The sequence below is a fragment of the Mustelus asterias genome, chromosome 19 (genome assembly GCF_964213995.1).
Source record: "Mustelus asterias chromosome 19, sMusAst1.hap1.1, whole genome shotgun sequence".
NCBI classification, from domain to species: Eukaryota; Metazoa; Chordata; class Chondrichthyes; order Carcharhiniformes; family Triakidae; genus Mustelus; species Mustelus asterias.
Genome location: NC_135819.1, coordinates 28904893 through 28929918, shown reverse-complemented (window position 1 = coordinate 28929918; position 25026 = coordinate 28904893). Strand labels below are relative to the sequence as shown.

The 25026-nt window shown below is 44.8% G+C and overlaps 1 protein-coding gene across 1 annotated transcript in view; it reads left to right on the top strand.

Moving 5' to 3' along the window:
• Positions 1–22181, top strand: part of metap2a (methionyl aminopeptidase 2a) — a 22697-nt gene extending 516 nt beyond the window's left edge. The window contains exons 2-11 of the mRNA XM_078235234.1: positions 8454–8561; positions 8649–8714; positions 11491–11593; positions 12579–12740; positions 15518–15699; positions 15800–15894; positions 17405–17501; positions 18463–18566; positions 19234–19349; positions 21372–22181. Of these exons, the coding sequence (XP_078091360.1) occupies positions 8454–8561; positions 8649–8714; positions 11491–11593; positions 12579–12740; positions 15518–15699; positions 15800–15894; positions 17405–17501; positions 18463–18566; positions 19234–19349; positions 21372–21624 (1286 nt within the window). The 3' untranslated portion in view covers positions 21625–22181. The remainder of the gene's footprint in view (positions 1–8453; positions 8562–8648; positions 8715–11490; positions 11594–12578; positions 12741–15517; positions 15700–15799; positions 15895–17404; positions 17502–18462; positions 18567–19233; positions 19350–21371) is intronic.
• The last annotated feature ends 2845 nt before the right edge of the window (positions 22182–25026 follow it).

The window sequence follows — 25026 nt, the reverse complement described above, 5'->3', positions numbered from 1 at the left end:
CCCCTTTCCCCCCCCTCCGCGTCCCCCTTTCCCCCCCCTCCGCGTCCCCCTTTCCCCCCCTCCGCGTCCCCCTTTCCCCCCCCTCCGCGTCCCCCTTTCCCCCCCTCCGCGTCCCCCTTTCCCCCCCTCCGCGTCTCCCCTTTCCCCCCCTCCGCGTCCCCCTTTCCCCCCCCTCCGCGTCCCCCTTTCCCCCCCTCCGCGTCCCCCTTTCCCCCCCCTCCGCGTCCCCCTTTCCCCCCCTCCGCGTCCCCCTTTCCCCCCCCTCCGCGTCCCCCTTTCCCCCCCCTCCGCGTCCCCCTTCTCCCCTTTCCCCCCCTCCGCGTCCCCCTTTCCCCCCCCTCCGCGTCCCCCTTTCCCCCCCTCCGCGTCCCCCTTTCCCCCCCCTCCCCGGTCCCCCCTTTCCCCCCCCTCCGCGTCCCCCTTTCCCCCCCCTCCGCGTCCCCCTTTCCCCCCCCTCCGCGTCCCCCTTTCCCCCCTCCGCGTCCCCCTTTCCCCCCCTCCGCGTCCCCCTTTCCCCCCCTCCGCGTCCCCCTTTCCCCCCCTCCGCGTCCCCCTTTCCCCCCCTCCGCGTCCCCCTTTCCCCCCCCTCCGCGTCCCCCTTTCCCCCCCCTCCGCGTCCCCCTTTCCCCCCCCTCCGCGTCCCCCTTTCCCCCCCCTCCGCGTCCCCCTTTCCCCCCCCTCCGCGTCCCCCTTTCCCCCCCTCCGCGTCCCCCTTTCCCCCCCTCCGCGTCCCCCTTTCCCCCCCCTCCGCGTCCCCCTTTCCCCCCCTCCGCGTCCCCCTTTCCCCCCCCTCCGCGTCCCCCTTTCCCCCCCTCGCGTCCCCCTTTCCCCCCCTCCGCGTCCCCCTTTCCCCCCCTCCGCGTCCCCCTTTCCCCCCCCTCCGCGTCCCCCTTTCCCCCCTCCGCGTCCCCTTTCCCCCCCCTCCGCGTCCCCCTTTCCCCCCCTCCGCGTCCCCCTTTCCCCCCTCCCCCCCCTCCGCGTCCCCCTTTCCCCCCCTCCCCCCCCCTCCGCGTCCCCCTTTCCCCCCTCCCCCCCCCTCCGCGTCCCCCTTTCCCCCCCTCCCCCCCCCTCCGCGTCCCCCTTTCCCCCCTCCCCCCCCTCCGCGTCCCCCCTTCCCCCCTTCCCCCCCTCCGCGTCCCCCTTTCCCCCCTTTCCCCCCCTCCGCGTCCCCCTTTCCCCCCCTTTCCCCCCCTCCGCGTCCCCGACCTGAGGTCGTCCAGTGGGACGGTGGTTAGCACAGCTATGTCACATGAAGGTTAGGTTTGTTCGCCATGCTAAATTGCCCCTTGTGTTCAATTCCCAGCTTGCTTGACTGTCTATGCGGAGTCTGCATGTCCTGCATGGGTTTCCTCGGGGTGCTTCAGTTTCCTTTCACAAATGTGCAGGTTAGGTGCATTGGCCACACTAAATTCTCCCTGTCTAACTGAACAGGTGCTGGAGTGTGGCAACTGGGGGATTTTCACAGTAACTTCTTTGCAATGTTAATGTAGGCCTACTTGTGACGCTTAACAAACTTTAAAAAAACCTACACATCTTTGGACACTAAGGGGCAATTTAGCACGGCCAATCCACCTCACCCATACATTTTTAGACCGTGGGAGGAATCTGGAGCATCAGGAGGTAACTCTTGCAGACACACGGAAAATGTATCAACCCCAGTCACCCAAGGCCGGAATGAAACCCTGGTCCCTGGCGCTGTGAAGCTGGTGTGCCGCCCTGTCATAGAACGAAACTGAATTTTTCTGTTTATTCATTTTCTTCGTAGTGTTTGTCATTCAGTGTAACGTGGCATTTTTGAGTAACTCTATTAACAGGCAAACAATGTTCAAACTTAGAATTCTGAATGAATTGCTCACTTACCAGAAAACAAAATGTAGCTGGATATACTTTTAAATCTCCAAATTCCGAATCAAATGGTTAAATTTTTCAGTTTTTCTCGGCTGTGAAGTGTTTAAGGATGGTTTGGTGCCAGGGTTGCTGCAGCATTATCATTCTAAACTCTCAAAGAACAAAGAAAATTACAGCACAGGAACAGGCCCTTCAGCCCTCCAAGCCTGCACCAACCATGCTGCCTGATTGAACTGAAACCTCCGACCCTTCCAGGGATCATATCCCTCTATTCCCATCCTATTCATGTATTTGTCCAGATGCCCCTTTAAAGTCACTATCGTATCTGCTTCCACCACCTCCCCCGGCAGCGAGTTTCAGGCACCACCCTCTGTGTAAATAAAATCTTGCCTCGTACATCTCTTTTAAACCTTGCCCCTCGCTCCTGGTAATTGACGCTTCCACCCTCTCATAATCTTGTAGACTTCTATCAGGTCGCCCCTCAACCTCTGTCGTTCCAGTGAGAACAAACCAAGTTTCTCCAACCTCTCCTCATAGCTAATGCCCTCCATACACCCGGTGCGGAGAGGGGAGGGTCAGGATGGCGACCTCCTCGTGAACCTGCTCCTGGCGAAACGCGTCATTTACCGGTCCAGGCAGCGGGCGATCGAGGGGGCCGTCCATCCTGACTGTCTGCCCCTCTATCGCGGCTACGTTCGCGGCCAGGTGTCCCTGGAGAGGGAGCATGCGGTGTCCATGGGCGCGGTTGACGCCTTCCGCGCCCGCTGGGCACCGCAGGGGTTGGGGTGCATTATTAACCCTAATAATCACATTTTAATTTGATGTTTTTAAGTTTCCTTTGTACTTTGATTTCTGTTCGGGCTGTTCCCCCTCCTTTTGGGGAGCTGCCCCTTTTACTTTGTCCTGACTTAATCTGAGTTTGTTTATTTGGTTTGACCTAAAAAGAGGGCAACATCCTGGTAAATCTTTTCTGTACCCTCTCCAAAGCCTCTCCATCCTTCTGGTAGTGTGGTGACCAGAATTGAATACTATATTCCAAGTGCGGCCTAACTAAGGTTCTATAAAGCTGCAACATGACTTGCCAATTTTTAAACTCAGTGCCCCGGTTGATGAAGGCAAGCATGCCGTATGCCTTCTTAACTACCTTCTTAACTACCTTCTCCACCTGAGTTGCCACTTTCAGTGACCTGTGTACCTGTACACCCAGATCCCTCTGCCTATCAATATTCTTAAGGGTTCTGCCATTTACTGTATAGTTCCCATCTGTATTAGACCTTCCAAAATGCATTACCTCACATTTGATTACAGGGTCAACGGCAGGGTTCTGAGGAATGTGGAGGAACAGAGAGATCTTGGGGTTCATATCCACAGATCTCTGAAGGTTGCCACTCAAGTGGATAGAGCCGTGAAGAAGGCCGATAGTGTGTTAGCGTTTATTAACAGGGGATTTGAGTTTAAGAGCCGTGGGGTTCATGCTGCAACTGTACAGAACCTTGGTGAGACCACATTTGGAATATTGTGTGCAGTTCTGGTCACCTCACTATAAGAAGGATGTGGAAGCATTGGAAAGAGTGCAAAGGAGATTTACCAGGATGCTGCCTGGTTTGGAGAGTAGGTCTTATGAGGAAAGGTTGAGGGAGCTAGGGCTTTTCTCTTTAGAGCGGAGGAGGATGAGAGGCAACATATTAGAGGTTTATAAGATGAGGGGGATAGATAGAGTGGACGTTTAGAGACTATTTCCTCGGGTGGATGTAGCTGTTACTAGGGGGGCATAACTATAAGGTTCATGGGGGGAGATATAGGAGTCGGACACTTTAGAAACTTTCAACCGGTCATTGGATAGGCAAATGGCGCACACCAGAATGATAGGGAGTGGGATAGCTCGATCTTGGTTTCGGACAAAGCTCGGCACAACATCGAGGGCCGAAGGGCCTGTTCTGTGCTGTACTGTTATATGTTCTATTTATCCGGATTTAAACTCCCATCTGCCATCTCTCCGCCCAAATCTCCAATCAATCTAAACCCTGCAGTATCCTCTGACAGTCCTCATTGCTATCTGCAATTCCGCCAACCTTTGTGTCGTCTGCAAACTTACTAATTAAACCATATTATATTTATATATATATATATATATATATATATACACAGCAAAGGCCCAAGCACCGATCCCTGAGGAACGCCACTTGTCACAACCCTCTATTCAGAAATGCACCCTTCCACTGCTACCCTCTTCTGTGACCGAAACAAGTTTTGTATTCACCGTGCCAGCTCACCTCTGATCCCATGCGACTTTACCTTCTGCACCAGTCTGCCATGAGGGACGTTGTCAAAGGCCTCACTGAAGTCCATGTAGACAACATCCATTGCCCAACCTCATCAACCATTTTTGTCACTTTCTCAAAAACCTCAATCAAGTTCATGAGACACAACCGCCCCTTCACAAAACCATGTTGTCTCTCGCTAATACGTCCACTTATTTCCAAGTGGGAGTAAATCCTGTCTCGATGAATCCTCTCCAATAATTTCCCTACCACTGATGTAAGGCTCACTGGCCTGAACCAGCCCCTCATCCCATGTTGTTTAGATATTGAAAGCACTTTAAAGCTGCCACTTTGGTTTGAATCTCAGGAGACCAGTATGGCAATGTTTACACGAGCTGATCCAGCTCTCCTATCTGGGTGGCAGGATTGAAGAAGCAGTGCTTTTCATGCATGGTTCTTACAGCCAGATGTTTTAGCAGTGTAAACATCAGGTGTCAGTACATCGAACCTAGACAGGCACCAGAGTAAATATTTAACCTCTAAAGGAAAAGGTTACTTTGTGTAGAAGAATTATTTAAAAATATAAATCCAAATATAGGTGTTTACAGAGGTAAACATATTTTAGATTTCATCCCAGGAGTTGTTCAATCTATCTTCACTGTCCTAAAGTGGTTAAGTGAAATATCTACAGTATCCATGTTTTACTTGCTTCAGGTATAGCTTTAAATTGATGGCTAGATGCAGCCTAGAAATTTCTCGATGTCAAGACCCAATCATTACTTTGTTCCCTTCGGGTAGTTTCATAATACAACGATAATGGAGTTCTTCACTAACTGTACAATTAATCTCGATCCATTAGTCTACAATAGTCCCAGACACAAGACAGGGAAATCCCTTGTGAAGAGTTTTGGAGATGATAGGTTCGAAATCACCTGTTCCTCCCAATCATACTGCACTTATTGCATACCATGTCGCAAATCAGTCTACCTCAAATGTTATTTCCTAAAGGGAACCTATTTAATTTGCTTTTGAAAAATTCAATATCATCTTTCACTGTCTTCCTAGAATGTGTTTCATAAATTGATCACACGATTAAACAATTTGTCATGATTTGTGTAATTGGTTTAGCTCAGTTGGTTGGATGGCTGGTTCGTGATGCAGAGTGACACCAGCAGCGTATGTTCAATTCCTGTTCTTCGTTATTCACGAAGGCCTGCATTCTCAACCTTGCCTGAGGTGTGGTGATCCTCAGGTTAAATCAATTTAGCTCTTCTCCTCAAAGGGGAGAGATGCCTGTAGTCGTCTGAGGCCACTTTACCTTTAGTCTGAAAAACAACAATCCTATCTCCTCTCTCACAATGACTATGCCCAACTTGCATCATCTCTCTCAGCTGGGGATCAGAAAACATATAGGTTTTCCCTAAAAGAAGGTGGGTTCCACTATGTGCCATACGTTATACTCAAAACATTTTCCTGGCAGCCTCAAAGACATAGAGGGACAATACACACAATTATGTATGGAGATATTCCTCTTTGTAATGTTTAGGATTATGGAACAATATGGCTTTGCAATGAACTTACTGGTACACAGTGGAATCTCCCTCAATCAATATTGTGTTTGATCCTTTAAAACTGAATTGTCCAAATAAAATTAAAAAATTGTTTAATTATGCCTGTTAGTAAAAGATTCCCCTCCAGTTCAGCAAAAAAAAGATTGCCTCAATGGGAATTTTCAACATGAGTGCAATGTCAACCTGTCTATTGAAATGCTGTTGCCATGGCCTGATAGCACCTTTACTGGTTAGTTACAGGATTAGGTTATGACAGCGGCTTTGAACAAACTTGGGTTTAGAAGGGTGAGGGTGATCTAAATGAGGTGTTTGAAGTGATAACGGGATTTTTGATTTGATATTGTCACATGTATTAACATACAGTGAAAAGTATTGTTTCTTGCGCGTTATACAGACAAAACATACCATTCATAGAGAAGGAAATGAGAGAGTGTAGATTATAGTGTTAGTCATAGCTAGGATGTAGAGAAAGATCAACTTAATGCATGGTAAGTCCATTCAAAGGTCTGACAACAGCAGGGAAGAAGCTGTTCTTGAGTCGGTTGGTACGTGACCTCAGACTTTTGTATCTTTTTCCCGCAGGAAGAAGGTGGAAGAGAGAACGTCCGGAGTGCGTGGGGTCCTTAATTATGCTGGCTGCTTTGCCGAGGCAGTGGGAAGTCAGTGGATGGGAGGCTAGTTTGCGTGATGGATTGGGCTACATTCACGACCTTTGGTAGATCCTTGCGGTCTTGGGCAGAGCAGGAGAAATACCCAACCTGTGATAGAAACTGTTGCCTCTGGAGAATCTAGAACAAATGAGCATGGTCTTAAGACCATAACTAACAGATGAAATAGTCATGACTCAGTTGTCTACCTGAACCACATCAGGTGATAGTAAGACAGACTGACAAAAGCATGGTTAAAAATTTTAAGGAGTGATCCAGAGGAATGGGCCATGAAGAGCCTGAGAGGTTTAAGGAGGGAATTCCAGTCCTTGGGCACAAGGCAGCTGAAGGGTTGGCCACCAAAAATGGAGCGATTAAAATGGGGGATGCTCAAGAGACCAGAGTAAGAGCAGCACAGAAACCTCGGAGGGTGCTGGGGCTGGAGGGCGGGGCTGGGACGGTGCAGCCATGGAGGGAGTTGAAATTGAGAATTTTAAAATCAAGACCTTGCTTGACCAGGGACCAGAGTAGGTCAGCGAGCACAGGGTGGTAGAGGAACAGGCCTTGGTGTGAATTAGGACATGGGCACGATGCTTTTGATGACCTCAAGTTTACAGTGGGTAAAACATGGATAGCCAGCCAGAAAGGTGATGGAGTAGTCTAGTAAAGTCTAGAGATAACGAATGAGGGTTTTGTCAGTAAGTGAGCCAAGGTATTCGTGAAGTTTGGCGATGGTATGGAGTAGAAATCGCCAGTCTTACTGATAGAGCAAATATGACTGCAATAAACTACAAAGGGTCGTGAACGAAGCCCAGTCCATCACGTAAACCAGTCTCCCATCCAATGACTGACTACACTTCCTGCTGCCTTGGAAAAGCAGCCAGCATAATCAAGGATCCCACACACCCCGGACATTCTCTCTTCCACCTTCTTCCTTCAGGAAAAAGATACAAAAGTCTGAGGACACATACCAACTGACTCAAGAACAACAACTTTCTCCCCTGCTGCCATCAGACTTTTGAATGGACCTACCTCGCATTAAGTTGATCTTTCTCTACAACCTAGCTATAACTGTAACAATCCATTCTGCAGTCTCTTATTTCCTGCTCTATGAATGGTATGGTTTGTCTGTATAGCGCACAAGAAACAATACTTTTCACTGTACCCTGATACATGTAACAATAAATCAAATCAAAATATGAGGTCGAAAGCTTAACTTGGGATCAAATTTAGCACAAAGGTTACAAGCAAACAGGCTTGCTCTCAGATTGTTGTCTAAGAGAGGGATGGAATCGGTAACAAGCGAATGGAGTTTGGAGCAGGCAAACAACGGCTTAATTCTTCCCAAGATTTGATTTTAGGAATTTTCTTTTCAACCAGCACTGGGTGTCAGATAAGCAGTCTAATGAAGGAAACGAGAGAGGTGGTGGTGTGGTAGGACTGGGTGAAAACTAACCGTGCTTTCAGATGGTGTTGCAGCGGGGACAGCCAGTATTTGAGATGGAAAGGTGGCGTTGGGGGGGGGCAAGGATTGATCTTGGGGAACATCAGAGGTAACGGTGCGGAAGCAGGAAGAGAAAACTTGACAGCAGATATTCTGGCTACCATTATTTAGAAAATAATGGAACCAGGTGAGAGCAGTGCAACCCAGCTAGACAGGTGTGGGCAGGTGTTTGAGGAGGATGGTATGGTCAGACCATGTCAAAAGGCTGCGGACAGGTCAAGAAGGACAAAGAGGGATAAGTTTACCTTTATTACAGTCACATCATCAGTAACTTTGATAAGAGCTGTTTGCTTAATTCCCCTTAATCTAATGACAATCACTTATTCCATTGCTTCGAGACAGCAAAGATCAAACATTCTGTGTAGGCCAGTGCTCCTCTTATTTTCTAGAAATGGGGAACAGTGAATTATGAATGGATTTCCTGTCATAATGTCACAGGAAGAGCAGTTGTGCACATCTCTTGCACCTTCTAATCAGTGATTACAAGGTATAAATGTGCAGCAGGGGACAGCAATAAATGGAATGCGCTTGTGTTTGGTGTTAGCTGCAGGCATCAGCTGTCTCCAGTTCACCAAAGTTACAGAGCTGCTATAAACTAACCTGTGAAACTTGTTCTCCCAAGGGCCGCAAAATGAGTGTGAGAAAGAATCTGCAGGAGTTGATGATGTAGCAAAACAGCTGGAAAAGCAGGTTCTCGAGGACAAGGAAAAAGAGGAAGATGGGGAAGAAGGCAAGTGGACTGTTGAAGGAATCTGTGCTGAACGTTTTAGGCTATAGAGGAATGCACTTGTTGATTTGAAACTCATTTACCCAACAGAAGGAGATGGTGAAGGAGAAAGCTCCGCAGCTAAAAAGAAGAAGAAAAAGAAAAAGAAGAAAGGACGTGAGTGGGCTTTGAATACTCTGAGAAAGCTGTTGTGGCAATTTGGGTTCAGTGGGTTCTAACCAGGGTCTCATGTGGATAAGTACATGGAAATACACAGCACCGAGCAGACCATTCGGCCCAGACAATCCATGTTGGCAATTATGCTCCAATTGAACCTTCTCCGATCTGTCTTTATCCGTGTAACCCTATTCTTTTCTCCCTCATATGCAAATCTCACCTCCCCTTAAATAGAGCTGCTATTCACCTCAACTGCTCCTTGTGAGAGCAAATTCCACATTCACACCACACGCTGGGTAAAAAAGTTTCTTCCAAATTCCTTGTTTCGTTTGTTGGACACATCTTATTGATGGCATTTAGTTTTGCTCTTCACAGAAACTGGAAGGACACTCAAAACTTTTCCCAATTTTAAGGCCTTGATTAGTCACCCCTAAGCTTTTTTGAAAATAAAGAACTTGGCCTGATCGTTCTTTCCTAATGGATAAAACCTCGCCTTTCCAGGTATCATTGTTGTAAATCTTTTTTGTATTCTCTCCACTGCCTCTGTATACTTTTTATAATTTTACAGCCACAACTGTAAACTATAGATATAAGTTTAGTATAACTTTTCAATTCTATTCCCCTAGAAATAAATCTTAATGCTTTTTGTTATTAAATGGCCTTTGTGTCGTTAATTTAGTGAGTTGTGTGTTAGTACCTCAAATCCTTTCGGTCCTCAATTTAGATTTATCTTCCTAGTAATATGTGGCTTTATTTTTCTTAACAAAAGACGTGCTGGTTAGTTGTGTGCGGTGCCTTTAATTTTTTGCTCTGCACGCTGGTTACCTATTTCAGCAGAAGGCCTGTACGGTGCCTTGTCGACTGCTGTGTACCGCGCATCCATGTAGTTTTGTTGCTCACCTTTTATTTGCTTCACATTCTGCAAAATTGCCAATAATATGACTGACTATTCTGTAAGTTTGTTAATGCTATCTTGTAATTTTGACTCCCCATTCCCACCTGCCCACCCCCACCACCCCTCATTTGGCGTCAGCTGCAAACTTTGAAATTGTGTTTTTTGATTCAAACGTCTAAATTAATATTAATTGTGAACAGTCCTGATCATTGTGGGGTTTTGCTTCCCATCTTTTATGATCCTGCATTACTACACTTGGTCCCTACTCTGTTTCCTGTCTAGCAATCCATTCTGCTACTTGTCTATGCAAGATCTGACCTTACTCATTAGTCTATCATAAAGGCTTTTATCAAAGGGCTTTTGAAAATCAAAATAAGTTACATCTACTTCTTGAGATTGATCAAGAAGGATGTCTTTTGAAATCCTAGCTGACAATTCATTATTTTTGTTTTCTGTGTTTTTCTATTTTCCTTTTTAGTGGAACTTCCATGATTTTTCTGGCCTGTAGTTTCCTGGACATGTTTTTTCTCCTGTCTTTAATGTAGTGTGGGAAAGAGGGGGCACCGCTTTTTATTGTATTTATCAGTGGTTTAAATGAAGTAATGTTCAACTTTTCTGATGAAAGTGAGTTAGGTACCAGAGGTGTGAATGGGAACAGAAAATTGCAAAGTGACATTGATTACGTGTATGAGTAACAGTGTGGCAGATGGAGTTCAGTGTGGGAAAGTGGGAGGTTCTCCACTTTGGACCTAAGAACTTTTAAACCACTGTAGTCCATGTGGTGTAGGTACACCCACAGTGCCGTTAGTGAGGGCATTCCAGGATTTTGACCCAGCGACAGTGAATGAACAGCGATATGTTTCCAAATCAGGATGCCTTCGAGGGGAACTTGCAGGTGGTGGTGTTCCCATGCATCTTCTGCCCTTGTCCTTCTGTGTGGTAGAGGTCACGGGTTTGGAAGGTGCTGTCAAAGGAGCCTTGGTGAGTTGCTGCAGTGCATCTTGTTGATGGTACACGCTACAGCCACTATGCATAGGTGGTGGAGGGAGTGAATGTTGAAAGTGGTAGATGGAGTGCCACTCCGGTGGGCTGCTTTATACTGAATGCTTCTTGAGTATTGTTGGAGCTGCACTCATCCAGGCAAGTGGAGAGTATTCTATCACACTCCTGACTTGTGCCTTGTAGAGGATTCTATGGTGGACAGGTTTAGGAGAGTCAGGAGGTGAGTTGCTGACCTCAGATTCCCAGCCTCTGACTTGCTCCGGTAGCCACAGTATGTGTATGACTAGTTCAGTTTCTGGTCGGTGGTAACCCCAGGATGTTGATTGTGGGGGATTCAGTGATTCTAACACCATTGACTATTAAGGGGCAATGGTTTGTTACATTCATGCTGAAGTCTCTCAACACCAGGTTAAAGTCCAACATGTTTATTTGGTAGCAGAAGCCACTAGCTTTCGGAGCGCTGCTCCTTCGTCAGGTAAGTGGGAGTTCTGTGAACCTGACGAAGGAGCAGCGCTCCGAAAGCTAGTGGCTTTTGCTACCAAATAAACCTGTTGGACTTTAACCTGGTATTGTGAGACTCCTACTGTGTTCACCCCAGTCCAACGCCGGCATCTCCACATCATACTCATGTTGGACATGGTCATTGCCTGGCACTTGTGTGGCACGAATGTTGCTTGCCACTTGTCAGCTGAAGCTATACTGGTTTATAGAATATGGGTGAGCAGGTCAAGTTCAAATACAAACCAACAATGATCAAATTAAATGACAGAGCAAGCCTGAAGGGCCAAGTGACCTTATGTTCCTTTGTTATGAAACAGATTTTAATGCAACTCAAAGTTTTACACAAACAATTGTTAAGATGTTTTTATCTGTGAACAGCAAAAGTTCAGACAGATCCTCCTTCCATTCCGATTTGTGAGCTGTTCCCTTCTGGTGTATTTCTTAAAGGACAAGAATGTGAATATCCACCTTTACAGGATGGGTAAGTCCTTCATCCAAATACTGATCTGTCTTAATGTGTTTGTGTGTATTGGAAACTGGACAATGCTTACAAGAAACTTGACCATGATCCTCACACTTGTATCATCAGAACTCCGCAGTCAGTGGGGAGATGAGAATATTATGCCATCACTGTATTTGAAGCTTTAAGAAAATTACTTCTGGAACAGAAAATTCAATGGCATTTAATAAAGCACACAATTATTGATGTGTAAGGCTGCATGAAAGTCGCAGTAAGTCTACAGCGCAATCCATGCAAATCAAAATTGGTGTTTGAGCCTATATATTTGCCTTTGCCAAGAAATTTATTCTAACAAATTTTGTTAAATGAATTGTCTTGTTTTGCTCTTGTACACACTATCTGGAAGCATTTGTTATGGCGAATTTAAACTAGATTCTGATAAAACAAAGTGTTTTCAAAAAGTGATTATGAAGGGTGCAATAAATTCATGTCTCCAAAGAATGTAGTGCCTCTATTTTTATTAATGACTTGCAGGCGACCCATGCTGGGCTTTCTTTATTGGAGCCTTGCAACAACATCTTAATGATTGTAGCACCAGTCACTTAGGCAAAACTCTTTGAGGCCAAGTGATAAAATCTGCTTAACAGGATTGCAAGTCATGAAATGATCTGCATTCGGATAATTATTGTGGTGATGAAGGTTAAGGTCCAAAATGGCAATTTTAATTTACCAGTTGATATTTTTTGTGTTTCTTTCTCGTAATTCATGGTTTAGCCTGAAATATATATTGATATCTTCTGCATTTTGGAGAGATGAAGTTGAACTGGCATAACCAGGGGGGACAGGAAGCATAACGTGAAATTTCAGTTCAGTGTGTTTGGAAACAGCTTCATTTATAACAAAGGGATATTAGTTTTAATGCCTGTTGACCTCCTTTATAGTTGGCCAGTTCTGATAGGATCGGTAATGTTTAATCTCTTTCCCCCTCACCACTCCTGACATTCAGACGTACATCTGCTTGGCGCATGACAAGTGAAGAGAAGAAAGTGTTGAACCAAGCCAGTGAGGAGATCTGGAGCGATTTCAGGCAAGCAGCTGAAGCGCACAGACAAGTGCGCAAATATGTCAGGAGCTGGCTCAAGCCAGGCATGACCATGATTGAGATCTGGTAAGTGAAAAGTCTTGCTATTGTTGATGAACTGGGGCTGCACTGCTGTAGTGGCTGGGTTACCGGACCAGTAATCCAAACTCCATGTGTTCAAATTCCACCAAGGCAGTTTGAGGACTTAACTTCCAATTTTAAAAAAAGATATTGGTAAAAGTGAGTGTGAAGCTGTCAGAAGTCTCATGCAAACCTAACGGTTCACTAAAACCCTTTAGATAGGACAGCTGTTATCCTCTGCTTCCCTTTGTGGAGACGCTCACGTTCTGAGAAATCATAGAAACCTTACAGTGCAGGAGGAGGCCATTCGGCCCATCAAGTCTGCACCGACCACAATCCCACACAGGCCCTGTTCCCCGTAACCCCACATATTTGACCAGCTAACCCCTCTGATTTATGTATCCCGGGACACTAAGGGGCAATTTAGCATGGCCAAGCACCTAACCCGCACATCTTTGGACTGCAAATCATTCTGAGAATGAAATTTGAAAGAAACTGTTAGCCCCTCTATTTTTCCTATTAGGAGCAGGAATGAGAAATGCCTGATCCTCCTGTCTAGACACTGTGATGCTGCGGTAGTCACAATAGACAAAATCTGTAAAGCAAGAGTGCTGATTGTTCTGATTTCCAATCTAGATCATCATGGAACACTGATATTGATGTGGTTACTCTCTGATTTTACCAGATTATTTTTCTTTAATAATAAAGTTTACTAACATTATTCAATTGGAACCCTATTGAGCAGGAAATGTATAGTTGGCAGTGTGCAAACTTCATATATTATTGCCTTTGCTTTTGTGTGCGTTTCATGTTCAGAAGAACAAAGAACAATACAGCACAGGTACAGGCCCTTCGGCCCTCCAAACCCGCGCCGCTCCCTGGTCCAAACTAGACCATTCTTTTGTATCCCTCCATTCCCACTCCATTCATGTGGCTATCTAGATAAGTCTTAAACATTCCCAGTGTGTCCGCCTCCACCACCTTGCCCGGCAGCGCATTCCAGGCCCCCACCACCCTCTGTGTAAAATACGTCCTTCTGATATCCGTGTTAAACCTCCCCCCCCTCACCTTGAACCTATGACCCCTCGTGAACGTCACCACCGACCTGGGAAAAAGCTTCCCACCGTTCACCCTACCTATGCCTTTCATAATTTTATACACCTCTATTAGGTCACCCCTCATCCTCCGTCTTTCCAGTGAGAACAACCCCAGTTTACCCAATCTCTCCTCATAACTAAGCCCCTCCATACCAGGCAACATCCTGGTAAACCTCCTCTGCACTCTCTCTAAAGCCTCCACATCCTTCTGGTAGTGTGGCGACCAGAACTGGGCGCAATATTCCAAATGCGGCCGAACCAAGGTTCAATACAACTGCAACATCAGACCCCAACTTTTATACTCTATGCCCCGTCCTATAAAGGCAAGCATGCCATATGCCTTATTCACTACCTTCTCCATCTGTGATGTCACCTTCAAGGATCTGTGGACTTGCACACCCAGGTCCCTCTGCGTATCTACACCCTTTATGGTTCTGCCATTTATCGTATAGCTCCCCTCTACGCTAGTTCTACCAAAATGCATCACTTTGCATTTATCTGGATTGAACTCCATCTGCCATTTCTTTGCCCAAATTTCCAGCCTATCTATATCCTTCTGTAGCCTCTGACAATGTTCCTCACTATCTGCAAGTCCAGCCATTTTCGTGTCGTCCGCAAACTTACTGATCACCCCAGTTACACCTTCTTCCAGATCGTTTATATAAATCACAAACAGCAGAGGTCCCAATACAGAGCCCTGCGGAACACCACTAGTCCCAGGCATCCAGCCGGAAAAAGACCCTTCCACTACCACCCTCTGTCTTCTGTGACCAAGCCAGTTCTCCACCCATCTAGCCACCTCCCCCTTAATCCCATGAGATCCAACCTTTTGCACCAACCTACCATGAGGGACTTTGTCAAACGTTTTACTAAAGTCCATATAGTCGACATCCACGGCCCTTCCCTCGTCAACCATTCTAGTCACTTCTTCAAAAAACTCCACCAGGTTAGTGAGGCATGACCTCCCTCTCACAAAACCATGCTGACTATCGTTAATGAGTTTATTCCTTTCTAAACAGGCTATGGTAGCATAGTGGTGATGTTGCCAAACTAGTAATCCAGAGACCTGGACGAATGATCCTGAGACTTTCAGTTCAAATCCAACCGTGTTTGCTGGGAATTTAAATTCAATTAATAAATAAATCTGGAGTGAAAAGTTAATATCTGCAACAGTGAATGTTGTAAAAACCCATCTGGTTCACTAATGTTCTTTAGGGAAGGAAACTTTCCGTCCCTCCCTGGTCTGGCCTACACGCGATTCCAGACTTGCAGTGATGTGAATGACCCTTAACTGTTCTCTGAAATGGGCTCATAAGTCACTGAGTCCAAGGATAATTAAGGATGGGCAACAAATGCTGGCCGTGCCAGTGTCACTCCTATCCTGGGAATGATTTTTAAAAAAAATTTCATGGTTACATTTTTGGATCCAAAACCTTAAAAAATCAAATATCAAATCTGAAATAAGGGCAGAAAATGTGAGGCGCACAGCAGGTCTGTCAGGATTTGAAAAGCTGTTCCTTTACGCTTGAAACTTGAAAGATTATTTTCTGTACCTTGACCCCATGGCCTTCCTAACCCGATGAAATCAGTGAGGCTCATGAACTAACTGTTAACAAGGTGCAGGGTTGCTGTGCGATACCTTTGTGTGGCAGGAGGAAAGAATAACAACAAACTTTCGTTTTACAGTGAAAAGCTAGAAGATTGTTCCCGCAAATTGATAAAAGAGAACGGATTGAGTGCCGGCCTGGCTTTCCCAACAGGCTGCTCCCTCAACAACTGTGCAGCTCACTACACACCCAACGCAGGAGACCCTACAGTGCTCCAGTACGATGATGTCTGTAAAATTGACTTTGGAACCCACATCAATGGTTGGCCAGATTTTATTTTAGGCTGGAGTTTCTGAAATGCTTCCAAGTCTCTTGATATTTTATTTTGGTAGATGTTTAATTTGATATTTCTCCTCCACAGGCCATATTATTGACTGTGCTTTCACTGTCGCATTTAACCCCAAATATGACAAGCTTATAGAAGCTGTTAAAGATGCTACTAACACTGGTATCAAGGTAAGCTCGAAATATGAAATAAAAGTTGTAAGTGCTGGAATTGAAATCTGAGAGAATAAATGCTTTGCAGGTTGGAGAGAACAGGCCAGTTAATACTTCAGGCATGAACCTTTTGTCAGAACTGGAACCTGAAACATTCACTGCTCCGTTCGCTCATCTGTTGAGTGTTTTCTGTGTTCTGTCTTTGTCATTAAATTAAAAATATGTTTAACCCATTATCCACAGCCAAGATGATGCTTCTGCTGCCCCAGCTTAGACCAGCTAACTGGAGTATGAAGCTGGGACCTTCCCAGTGCAACTAATGTGTTGCAGGTCATTTGTCAGTTTGCTGACCTCGTTGTGAAGATATCGTCATGGTGTTAGTTATCATGTTTTCAGAAACTAGTGACCGATTATAGTGAGACTTGTGCAGTGACTTATTAACCTGACTAGGGTTTCAGTCAATTGGGGAGCTGCATTGAATAGCCCCGAAAATATGGAAATAATTTATATTTTAGCAGAGCTTGAATTAGTTCAGATTAAACATTCTTTCTCAAGTCAGGTATGCCCCAAACTGGCTCAGTTGGTAACATTGCCAGTTGTCTCAAAAGATACGAAGTCCGTCCAGGTTAATAAGTAGGAAGTGGGTTTGACTCCAGATGACCTGTCCTGACGGTATTGAGGAAATGCAGCACAGTTGAAGATGCCATCTGACCCAGCACAGAACAAGAGGCATCATACAGCATTCTCCTGTGAGCCTGTGTAGCTCCTTTCATTTTTCCAATACAGTTTAATTACCCTTCAGAGTTTGCAGAGCGTCACTCCTAACAGCAATACTACTGTTTGCCAAATTAATTGCAAATTATATTTGGTGAGAAGGAAAACTGAGATTTGATTTTTAACAATCAGCCATTTTTGGGAAAATAAGGCAGGTGAATAGATCTGACAGCAACTGTGGAGAGTGAATAGGGCCAATGTTTTGAGTGTGGATGTCCCTGCGATACAGCTGATGATGGGTCATCTGGACTCAATGTTGGGTGGGATTTTACTGCCTCGCTTGTCCCAGAACTGTAAAATCCAGCCCGAGGTCAACAGACCTTCCCATTGTCTGCCCCTTGCCTGCTCCCATTCCCTTGGCAGGCGGGAATAGCCATTGGCTCTATTCTCTCTCCACGGACACTGTCGTACCTGCTGAGATTTTCCAGCATTTTCTGTTTTTGTTTCAGATTCCAGCATCTGCAGTATTTTGCTTTTATGTCCCATTGTTTTACAGGAAGCATGAAGCTCTCTTCATAACATGTATATTAACTATACACTGTATAAAACTCAGGCTGTGGCCGTTTCATTATATCGTGGATGGAGTTGCTGTGGTTGGGAGAGCTGGATTATGCCACGTTCCTATGTGCTTCCATAGCTGAGCCTTTACCTAATGAGTCTCCAAAGTAGCATAGACCATTCTGAGATGTAAGGTTTGTTTTAACAGAAGTTATGCTTTTGTCTATTACTCGAATCTTAATGTTCTTTATTTTAGAATGCAGGAATTGATGTTCGCCTTTGTGACATTGGCGAATCCATCCAGGAAGTCATGGAGTCCTATGAAGTTGAAATTGATGGCAAAACGTATCAAGGTATCAGCTGGATATGGCGACTATTTGTATTACATTGGAGCGTTATTTTCTTCTTTGTCCATTTCCTGACCAGATGCACTGAGAGCATTTGTAGCACTGCCATTGTCAGCTCATTTTGGCTCAAACCTGGCTCCTTATGGGTCTGTGGAGCTTAGAAACTCATTCACTGTCTTTAACTAGCTGAGTCCTTACTCAGCCCCTGTTCAAGGTTTCATTTATGTTCTGGACCTGACTGTTCATTGCATTCAAACACCTATCATGCTGCCAGAGTGAAGACTTTCTAGATGTATTGAAATGTACATCACTGGTCCAAGCTCCGTTCTAACCTCCATAACATCACTCGACTTTATATCTCTGCTCAACTGCTGCTGAAATCCTCATCAATGCCTTCATCAACTTGACTATTCCAATGTGCTTTTGTTCGACCTTCTGCAAACTTTAAGTCATCCAAAACTCCATTCCACGTGTCTTAACTTGCAGCAAGTCCTGGTATCCGAACGTCCTTGTGCGCACTATCCTGTCAAGCAACATCTTAATTTTAAAATGCTCATCCTTGTTTTCAAATCCCTCCAGCACTCGTCCCACCTTCTCACTGTTATCTCCTCCAGATCTACGACTCCATTAATTCTGGACTCCTGTGCATTCCCAGTCACTATTACTCCACTATTGGTGGCCGTGTTTTCAGTTACCTGGATTTTAATCTCTGAAGTTCCCTCCCTAAACCTTTCTGCCTCACTTTCCTCCTTTAAGATGCTCCTTGAAACATACCTCTTTGACCAAGCTTGTGATTAGTTGACCCTCCCTAAGTGGCTTGGGGTCATAGTTTGTTTTATAATGCCTCTGTGGAACATCTTGGAGTGTTTTATTATGTTAAACATGCTAAATAATTATAAATTGTTTTCTATCAAGTATATGCTCCCCAGTGCCTTCTGTAAAGTTTGACTGATTTATATCTTAACAGTGAAACCAATCCGCAACTTAAATGGGCATTCCATTGGGCAGTACAGGATACACGCAGGGAAAACTGTTCCAATTGTTAAAGGTGGAGAAGCAACCAGAATGGAGGTAAAAGACAATAAATTCCATTCTTTATTCAATTTCTCAACCTGTCACAGAGGGCGTGTCAACAATGGAATCTAGGGTGGCCCGATGGCACAATGGTTAGCACTGATGCCTCAGCTCAATTCCTGGCTCGGGTCACTGTCGTTGCAGAGTTTGTACATTCTCCCCATGTCTGTGTGGGTTTCCTCCGGGTGCTCCAGTTTCCTCCCACAGTCCAAACGTGTGCTGGTTAGAGTGCCTTGGCCAATGCTAATTTTTCCCTCAGTGTACCCGAACAGGCGCCGGAGTGTGGCAACTAGGGGATTTTCACAGTAACTTCACTGCAGTGTTAATGTAAGCCTACTTGTGACATTAATAAATAAACTAAAAAAACTTGGGAAAACTGTCTTTCCTTCCTGTGTGATGGTGTATTTCTATATTGATAGATCTTTTCCTCATCACCTTCGGAATTGCTCGTGTTAGGTGAAGAAAGGACTTAACTTCCGCCCTTCTTTAAAGCCTGAAATGGCTGAGATCTCAACGTCCTGGGGAAATATGTCATTCGATTCTCTGTTGTGTATTAGAATCACAGATTGCTGCACTGTTAGATCTAGCATTGTGTGCATTAAAGGTCCTTTGAGTGAGTGTGGGAAATTGAGATTTAAAGCCTGGGTCATTTCTTCTCATTTAGGAAGGAGAGGTGTACGCGATAGAGACTTTTGGCAGCACGGGAAAAGGAGTTGTTCATGATGACATGGACTGTTCGCACTATATGAAGAACTTTGATGTTGGCCATGTACCGATAAGGTAAGCATGTGGATGTTTCTGAGCAGATGGCCATGCATTTTCAACATTGTTTTAATTCAGGCCCAACCATCTTCAGCTGTTTCATTAATGACCCCCCCCCCCCCCCCCCGTTGTTAAGGTCAGAAGTGGGAATGTTCACAGATGACTGCACAATGTTCAGTACCATTCACAATTCCTCAGATACAATCAGTGTACATACACAGCAAGGACCCAGGCTTGGGCTGGCAAATGACATTCAGACCACACAAATACCAGGCAATGGCCATCTCCGCAAGAGAGAATGCAGCTATCGCCCCATGACGTTCAATCACATTACCATTGTTGAATCCCACACAATCAACATCCTCGGGGGGGTCATCATTGACCAGAAACCGAACTGGAACTGGACCAACCTTATAAATGCTGTGGCTACAAGAACAGGTGAGAGGCTGGGAATTCTGCAGCGTGTGACTCACCTCCTGATTCCCCAAAGTCTGTCCACCATCTACAAGATGCAAGTATGAGGGAATACTCTCCATTTCCCTGGATGCATGCAGCTTCAGCAACTTGAGAAGCTTGACACCATCCAGGGCAAAGCAGCCCATCCAGCACCTTCAACATCCACTTCCTGCACCACCCAAGCACCACAGTGGCAGCTGCGTGTAACACCTTTTAAGATGCACTGCAGCAACTTACCAAGGTTGCTTCAACAGCAGCTTCCAAACCTCCAACCTCTACCACCTAGAAGAATGAGGGCAGCAGATGCATAGGTACACCACTACATTCAGGTCCCCTTCCAAACCACCATCCTGACTTGGAAATATATCACCATTCCTTCACTGTCATTGGGTCAAAACCCTGCAACTCCCTCCCTAACAGCACTGTGGGTGTACCTACACCACAGGGACTGCAGCGGCTCAATAAGGCAGCTCACCACTATCTTCTCGAGGGCAATTAGGGATGGGCAATAAATACTGGTCTGGACAGTGACCCACATCCCAGGAACAAAAAAGAATTGAAATGCCTTGATATGGTAAGCAGGCTGTGTGTTCTTGGTAATCTCTGTCTCAGTCAGGTAGTAAAATGTAACCATTTCACTGTCTCTGCATAGGAAAAGTGTGGTTCAGTACTGTCACATTGGATCAACACTGACTGATAAACTGCTTATGTTTTAACAGCAAACTCTTAATATTCTCATCTGTAATGAACACACTTGTACTCTAAATGAGTTGATGGAGACACGTTAGGGTTATAGTTATTCCATTGGAGGGAAAAGCTGATCCCTTGACATCAAGTCCTAGGGTTGAGTTGGGTTCTTCTGCACAATTCACCCAAAAGATTGCAGAATGTTTAAACGTAAATTACATTCTGTGCAATTTGAGTTCCTGTAAAAAATAATTCTCACTAGAAAATGGCCGTGCATCCAGATTGAGTGATTCACCATTTCAAACTTGCACTAAGTCTACCTGTTTGCCAACCCTCGGGAAAGCTCTGCGTAAGTTTTATGTTTTTAGGTGCAAGCATACAAAAGTTTTGAATATAATGTTGATTTTGCCAAGTATACCAATGTAACTAGCAAATAGTTTGTGTCATTTAAGTATCAGAGGTGGTTGTTAAAATATTTTAGTGATGAACCAATTTCAGTGCATTCTAAAATGCTGCTGGATTGCACTGGTTCAGGGCAGATTGTATTCCACGATTATGATGTGTGTTTGAGTGGGAACTCGCAGTGTCCAATCGCTGATTTCACCCAAAGTAGAAACTCTACATGTAACTGCTCAAAGTAGAATAAGTGAGAACTGGAACCTTTTTGGATAATGTAGTGATGCTTCCTCTGGAACTCACACCAGAGAAAAAAGGCTTGGAACTCAATTAGAATGGACAATTTAAAATGATTGCATTTACTCTCTCTGCTGCTGTTAGCTTTATTGCTAAATGAGTGACATCTGGGTTGATGCTGAATGATTAACTATTTAACTACTGACACAGATTGGTTCCTTATTAAACAGATTAATTAATGTTTGTTGTGCTGTATTTCTCCAGGCTTCCAAGAGCAAAACATCTCCTAAATGTTATCAATGAGAACTTTGGGACCCTTGCTTTCTGCCGCCGGTGGCTAGACCGCTTGGGTGAGAGCAAATACCTCATGGCCTTGAAGAATCTGTGTGATCTGGGTATAGTGGACCCATACCCTCCGCTGTGTGATATCAAAGGCTCATACACGGCACAGTTCGAGCACACAATCCTGCTTCGCCCAACGTGTAAAGAGGTTGTGAGCCGTGGGGACGATTATTGAGTACATCTATGGTTTGACTTTGCTGTGCTTGGAGAGGCTGTGTGAATGGTTCCACCTGCATCGTTCTACCAGCTTGTTTTAGTATGGACCGGGTTTACGTTTGCCATGTTTTAGAGGTTGGCACTAGAGAGGAAGAGATTGTATTTCCACCTACCACAAAAAAAATTAATAAAAGGTTTCTGAAGTCTAGAAACTTTTTAATGTTGATGGGACTTTCTCCTTACGCTTACCTGCTGATGGATTAATATAGAACATAACTAAATACTGGCATCTCCAAGTGGATTGTGATACCTCCCCTTCAAAATTGTCTACTGTTGGATTAATGCAGAAAGTCTAATCGGGTACTGACATTTCAGGAGCATGGGGTGCTGCTTGCTGTAAAATAAAGTAAATAAATGCACCTCCTATATGAAGAGTTCTACTTTCCCCAATATTTCACAGAGGCTCTTTTTTATAGAAAATGGTGTTGAATATAACTTATGCCAATGCCTGCACTCTTTATTCTGTCTTCTAAATTCTCTGGCAAACAATTTAATAAAAATAAAAATTAATTTCAAGTGTGCTGTTACCGGCTATAATTGTCTTTAAAGACATCACAATGGACAGGATGCAATGCCCAAGGAAAAGGAAATACATGTGTGTCTTTCTGCCATTTATTAACTGTTTGTATACCGACTCAGTTACAACCAGAGGTTTATTCTGGGCCTCCAAGCTGATACAATATGTCAGGACAGCCAGTGAGGTTTGTAAATCACTCTTTCAATTGTTTTTGCAAAGTAATTCTTGAGATTTCACTGCTGCTGAATCCAGGGGAATTAATCTGTCCTTCACCAATAGTGGAATGTCCTTTGCCAACACTGGAATGGGCTGCAGTAGAAGCCTGTGCACTGTGAAAATTGGAGCCTCATATTTTAACACTGGTGAAATGCTATGTTAGAGGATTGGGAGTTTGATGTTGGAATTTGTAAGCACTAGTTAAATTAAAAAGCTTTCAAACCATTCAAGAGTGGGATGTGTGAATGTTCACTAATTCATTCTGTGGAAAAAATAGATACTCAGTGCAGTGGGCGTCAAAACTAATGGCCCACTCCAAGCACCAGATAACATCCAGGCTGATAATACAGTGCACCTATGGGATCCTGCTTTTTGCAGTGTAGCTGCTATTTGTATTGGGTAGCCAAGAGAGGAGTTAGCTGTGGTTTTGTGAATAGGAGTCCACAAGAGGGGGCGGCACGGTGGTTAGCACTGTGCCTCACAGCTCCATGGACATGGATTTGATTCCTGACTTGGGTCACTGTGGAGTTTGCACATTTTCCCCATGTCTGTGTGAGTTTACTTCGGGTGCTCCAGTTACCTCCCAGAGTCCAAAGATATGCAGGTTAGGTTGATTGACATACTAGATTAAACTTGTGTCCCAGGATGTGATAGCTTAACGGATTTATCAGGGTAACTAAGCGGGGCCTGGGTGGGAGTGTGGCCGGTCCAGACTCGATGAGCTGAATAGTCTGCACTGTAGGATTCTATGAAGTTATTTCCCCCGCCCCACCCCGTTAGTATTCAGAGTTGACTGGAAATTTAAGCATTTGCTCGAGTAACCTTTCAGTACAGTACTTATGGAGGGCTGCACTGAGAAGTTTACTTCTGATGAGACATTTAATTGAAGCTCTATGTCCACTGTAAAGTGGATGTGAAGGACCCACATTACTATTTCAGAGGAAGTGAGTTCCCTATCATGTCCTGGCCAATATAGGGTGGCACAGTGGTAGCACTGCTGCCTCACAGTGCCTGGGACCCAGGTTCTATTCCTGGCTTGGTTCACTGTCTGTGTGGAGTTTGCATGTTCTCCCTGTGTCTGTATGGGTTTCCTCTGGATGCTCCAGTTTCCCCCTCCAGTCTGAAAGACGTGCTGGTTAGGTGTATTGACCTGAACAGGTGCCGGAGTGTGACGACTAGGGGAATTTCACAGTAACTTCATTGCGGTGTTAATATAAGCCTTACTTCTGACTAATAAACAAACTTTATATTTATCCATTAGCCAACATCATTAAAATAGATTGGTTATTCTCATTGTTGTTTGTGGGAGCTTGCTGTGTACTAATTAGGTATTGTATTTTCTACATTGGCACTTTGAATGTTTTTGTTTTTGGTCCTTGTGGCCTCAGCTGAGCCCCAGTGTGAAGCATATGCAGTTAGCCAATTTTAATTAGTGCATGGATTGTATTTGAAAAAATGTAAGCAAAATTGAGAATAGAAATTGATAGCTTTGTGAGCATAAGACTATAAGAAATAGGAGCAGGAGTAGGCCATTCAGCCCTTTGATACTGCTCCATTTAATATGGCTAACTTAACCCTCACTAAATTCACTTTCCTGCTTTCATTCCTTAATTCCTGTACTGATTAAAAGCCCATCAGTCTCAGCCTTAAACTTGACCACCACAGCCTCCTGGGGTAAAGAATTCCAAAGATTCATCATTCTTGAAGAAATTCTTCTTCAAATCCATCTTGAATGAACTCCCCTACTCCCCCTACCCTCCAATTCCCAGGGTCATCCTAGTAAACCACCTCCACGCTGCCTTCAGTGATATCTTTCCTTAAATGTGACCAAAATTGTCCACAGTATTCTAAATGTAGCTTCACTGGTACCTTGTACAGTTGCAGCAACATCTTGACTTTTGTACTATAGCCCCCATGAAATAAAAGCCAGCATACCATTTGCCTCTCTACCTTCTGCATCTGTATGCTAGCTTTCTGGGCTTCATGAACAAGGAGCTCCAGTCCCTTTGTGCAACAGCTAATCCACCTGCTCATTTTTACAAAATGAGCAAGCTCACATTTTCCTCTATTTGTCAATTTTTGCCCATTCACTTGACCTGTTAATATCTCTTACTATCCTCCATATAATTTGCCTTCCCTCATTTGTGTAGCATTTGGCCATAGTACTCTGTTCCTTCCTCCAAATCAATATATATCATGGAGTTGTGGTCCCAGCACTGATCCCTGTGGCACTCCACTAGTTACTGCCCTCCAACCTGAGAAACACATCCTTATCACAACCCATTGATTCCTGTTCATTAGCCAATCCTCCATCCATGCCAGAATATGACCACGAGCCCCTATCCTGCGCAGTAACCTTTTGTACGGCACCTTCTCAAATGCTGACTGCTTGACCAGATTATGAATTTCCAAATGTGCTGCTATTCTCTCGATCATCTATTCTATATTTTTCCAATAACTGAAGTTAGACTAACTGGCCTGTAGTTTCCTGCTTTTTGCCTCCCCTTTTTGAACAAGGGCCCCACATAGGTAGTTTTCGAATCCAAGGATCTTTGGAAAATCACTACCACTGCATCTATAAAATCCTGGAGTGCAAACCAGGTCCAGGGGACTTATCTAAAACTAATT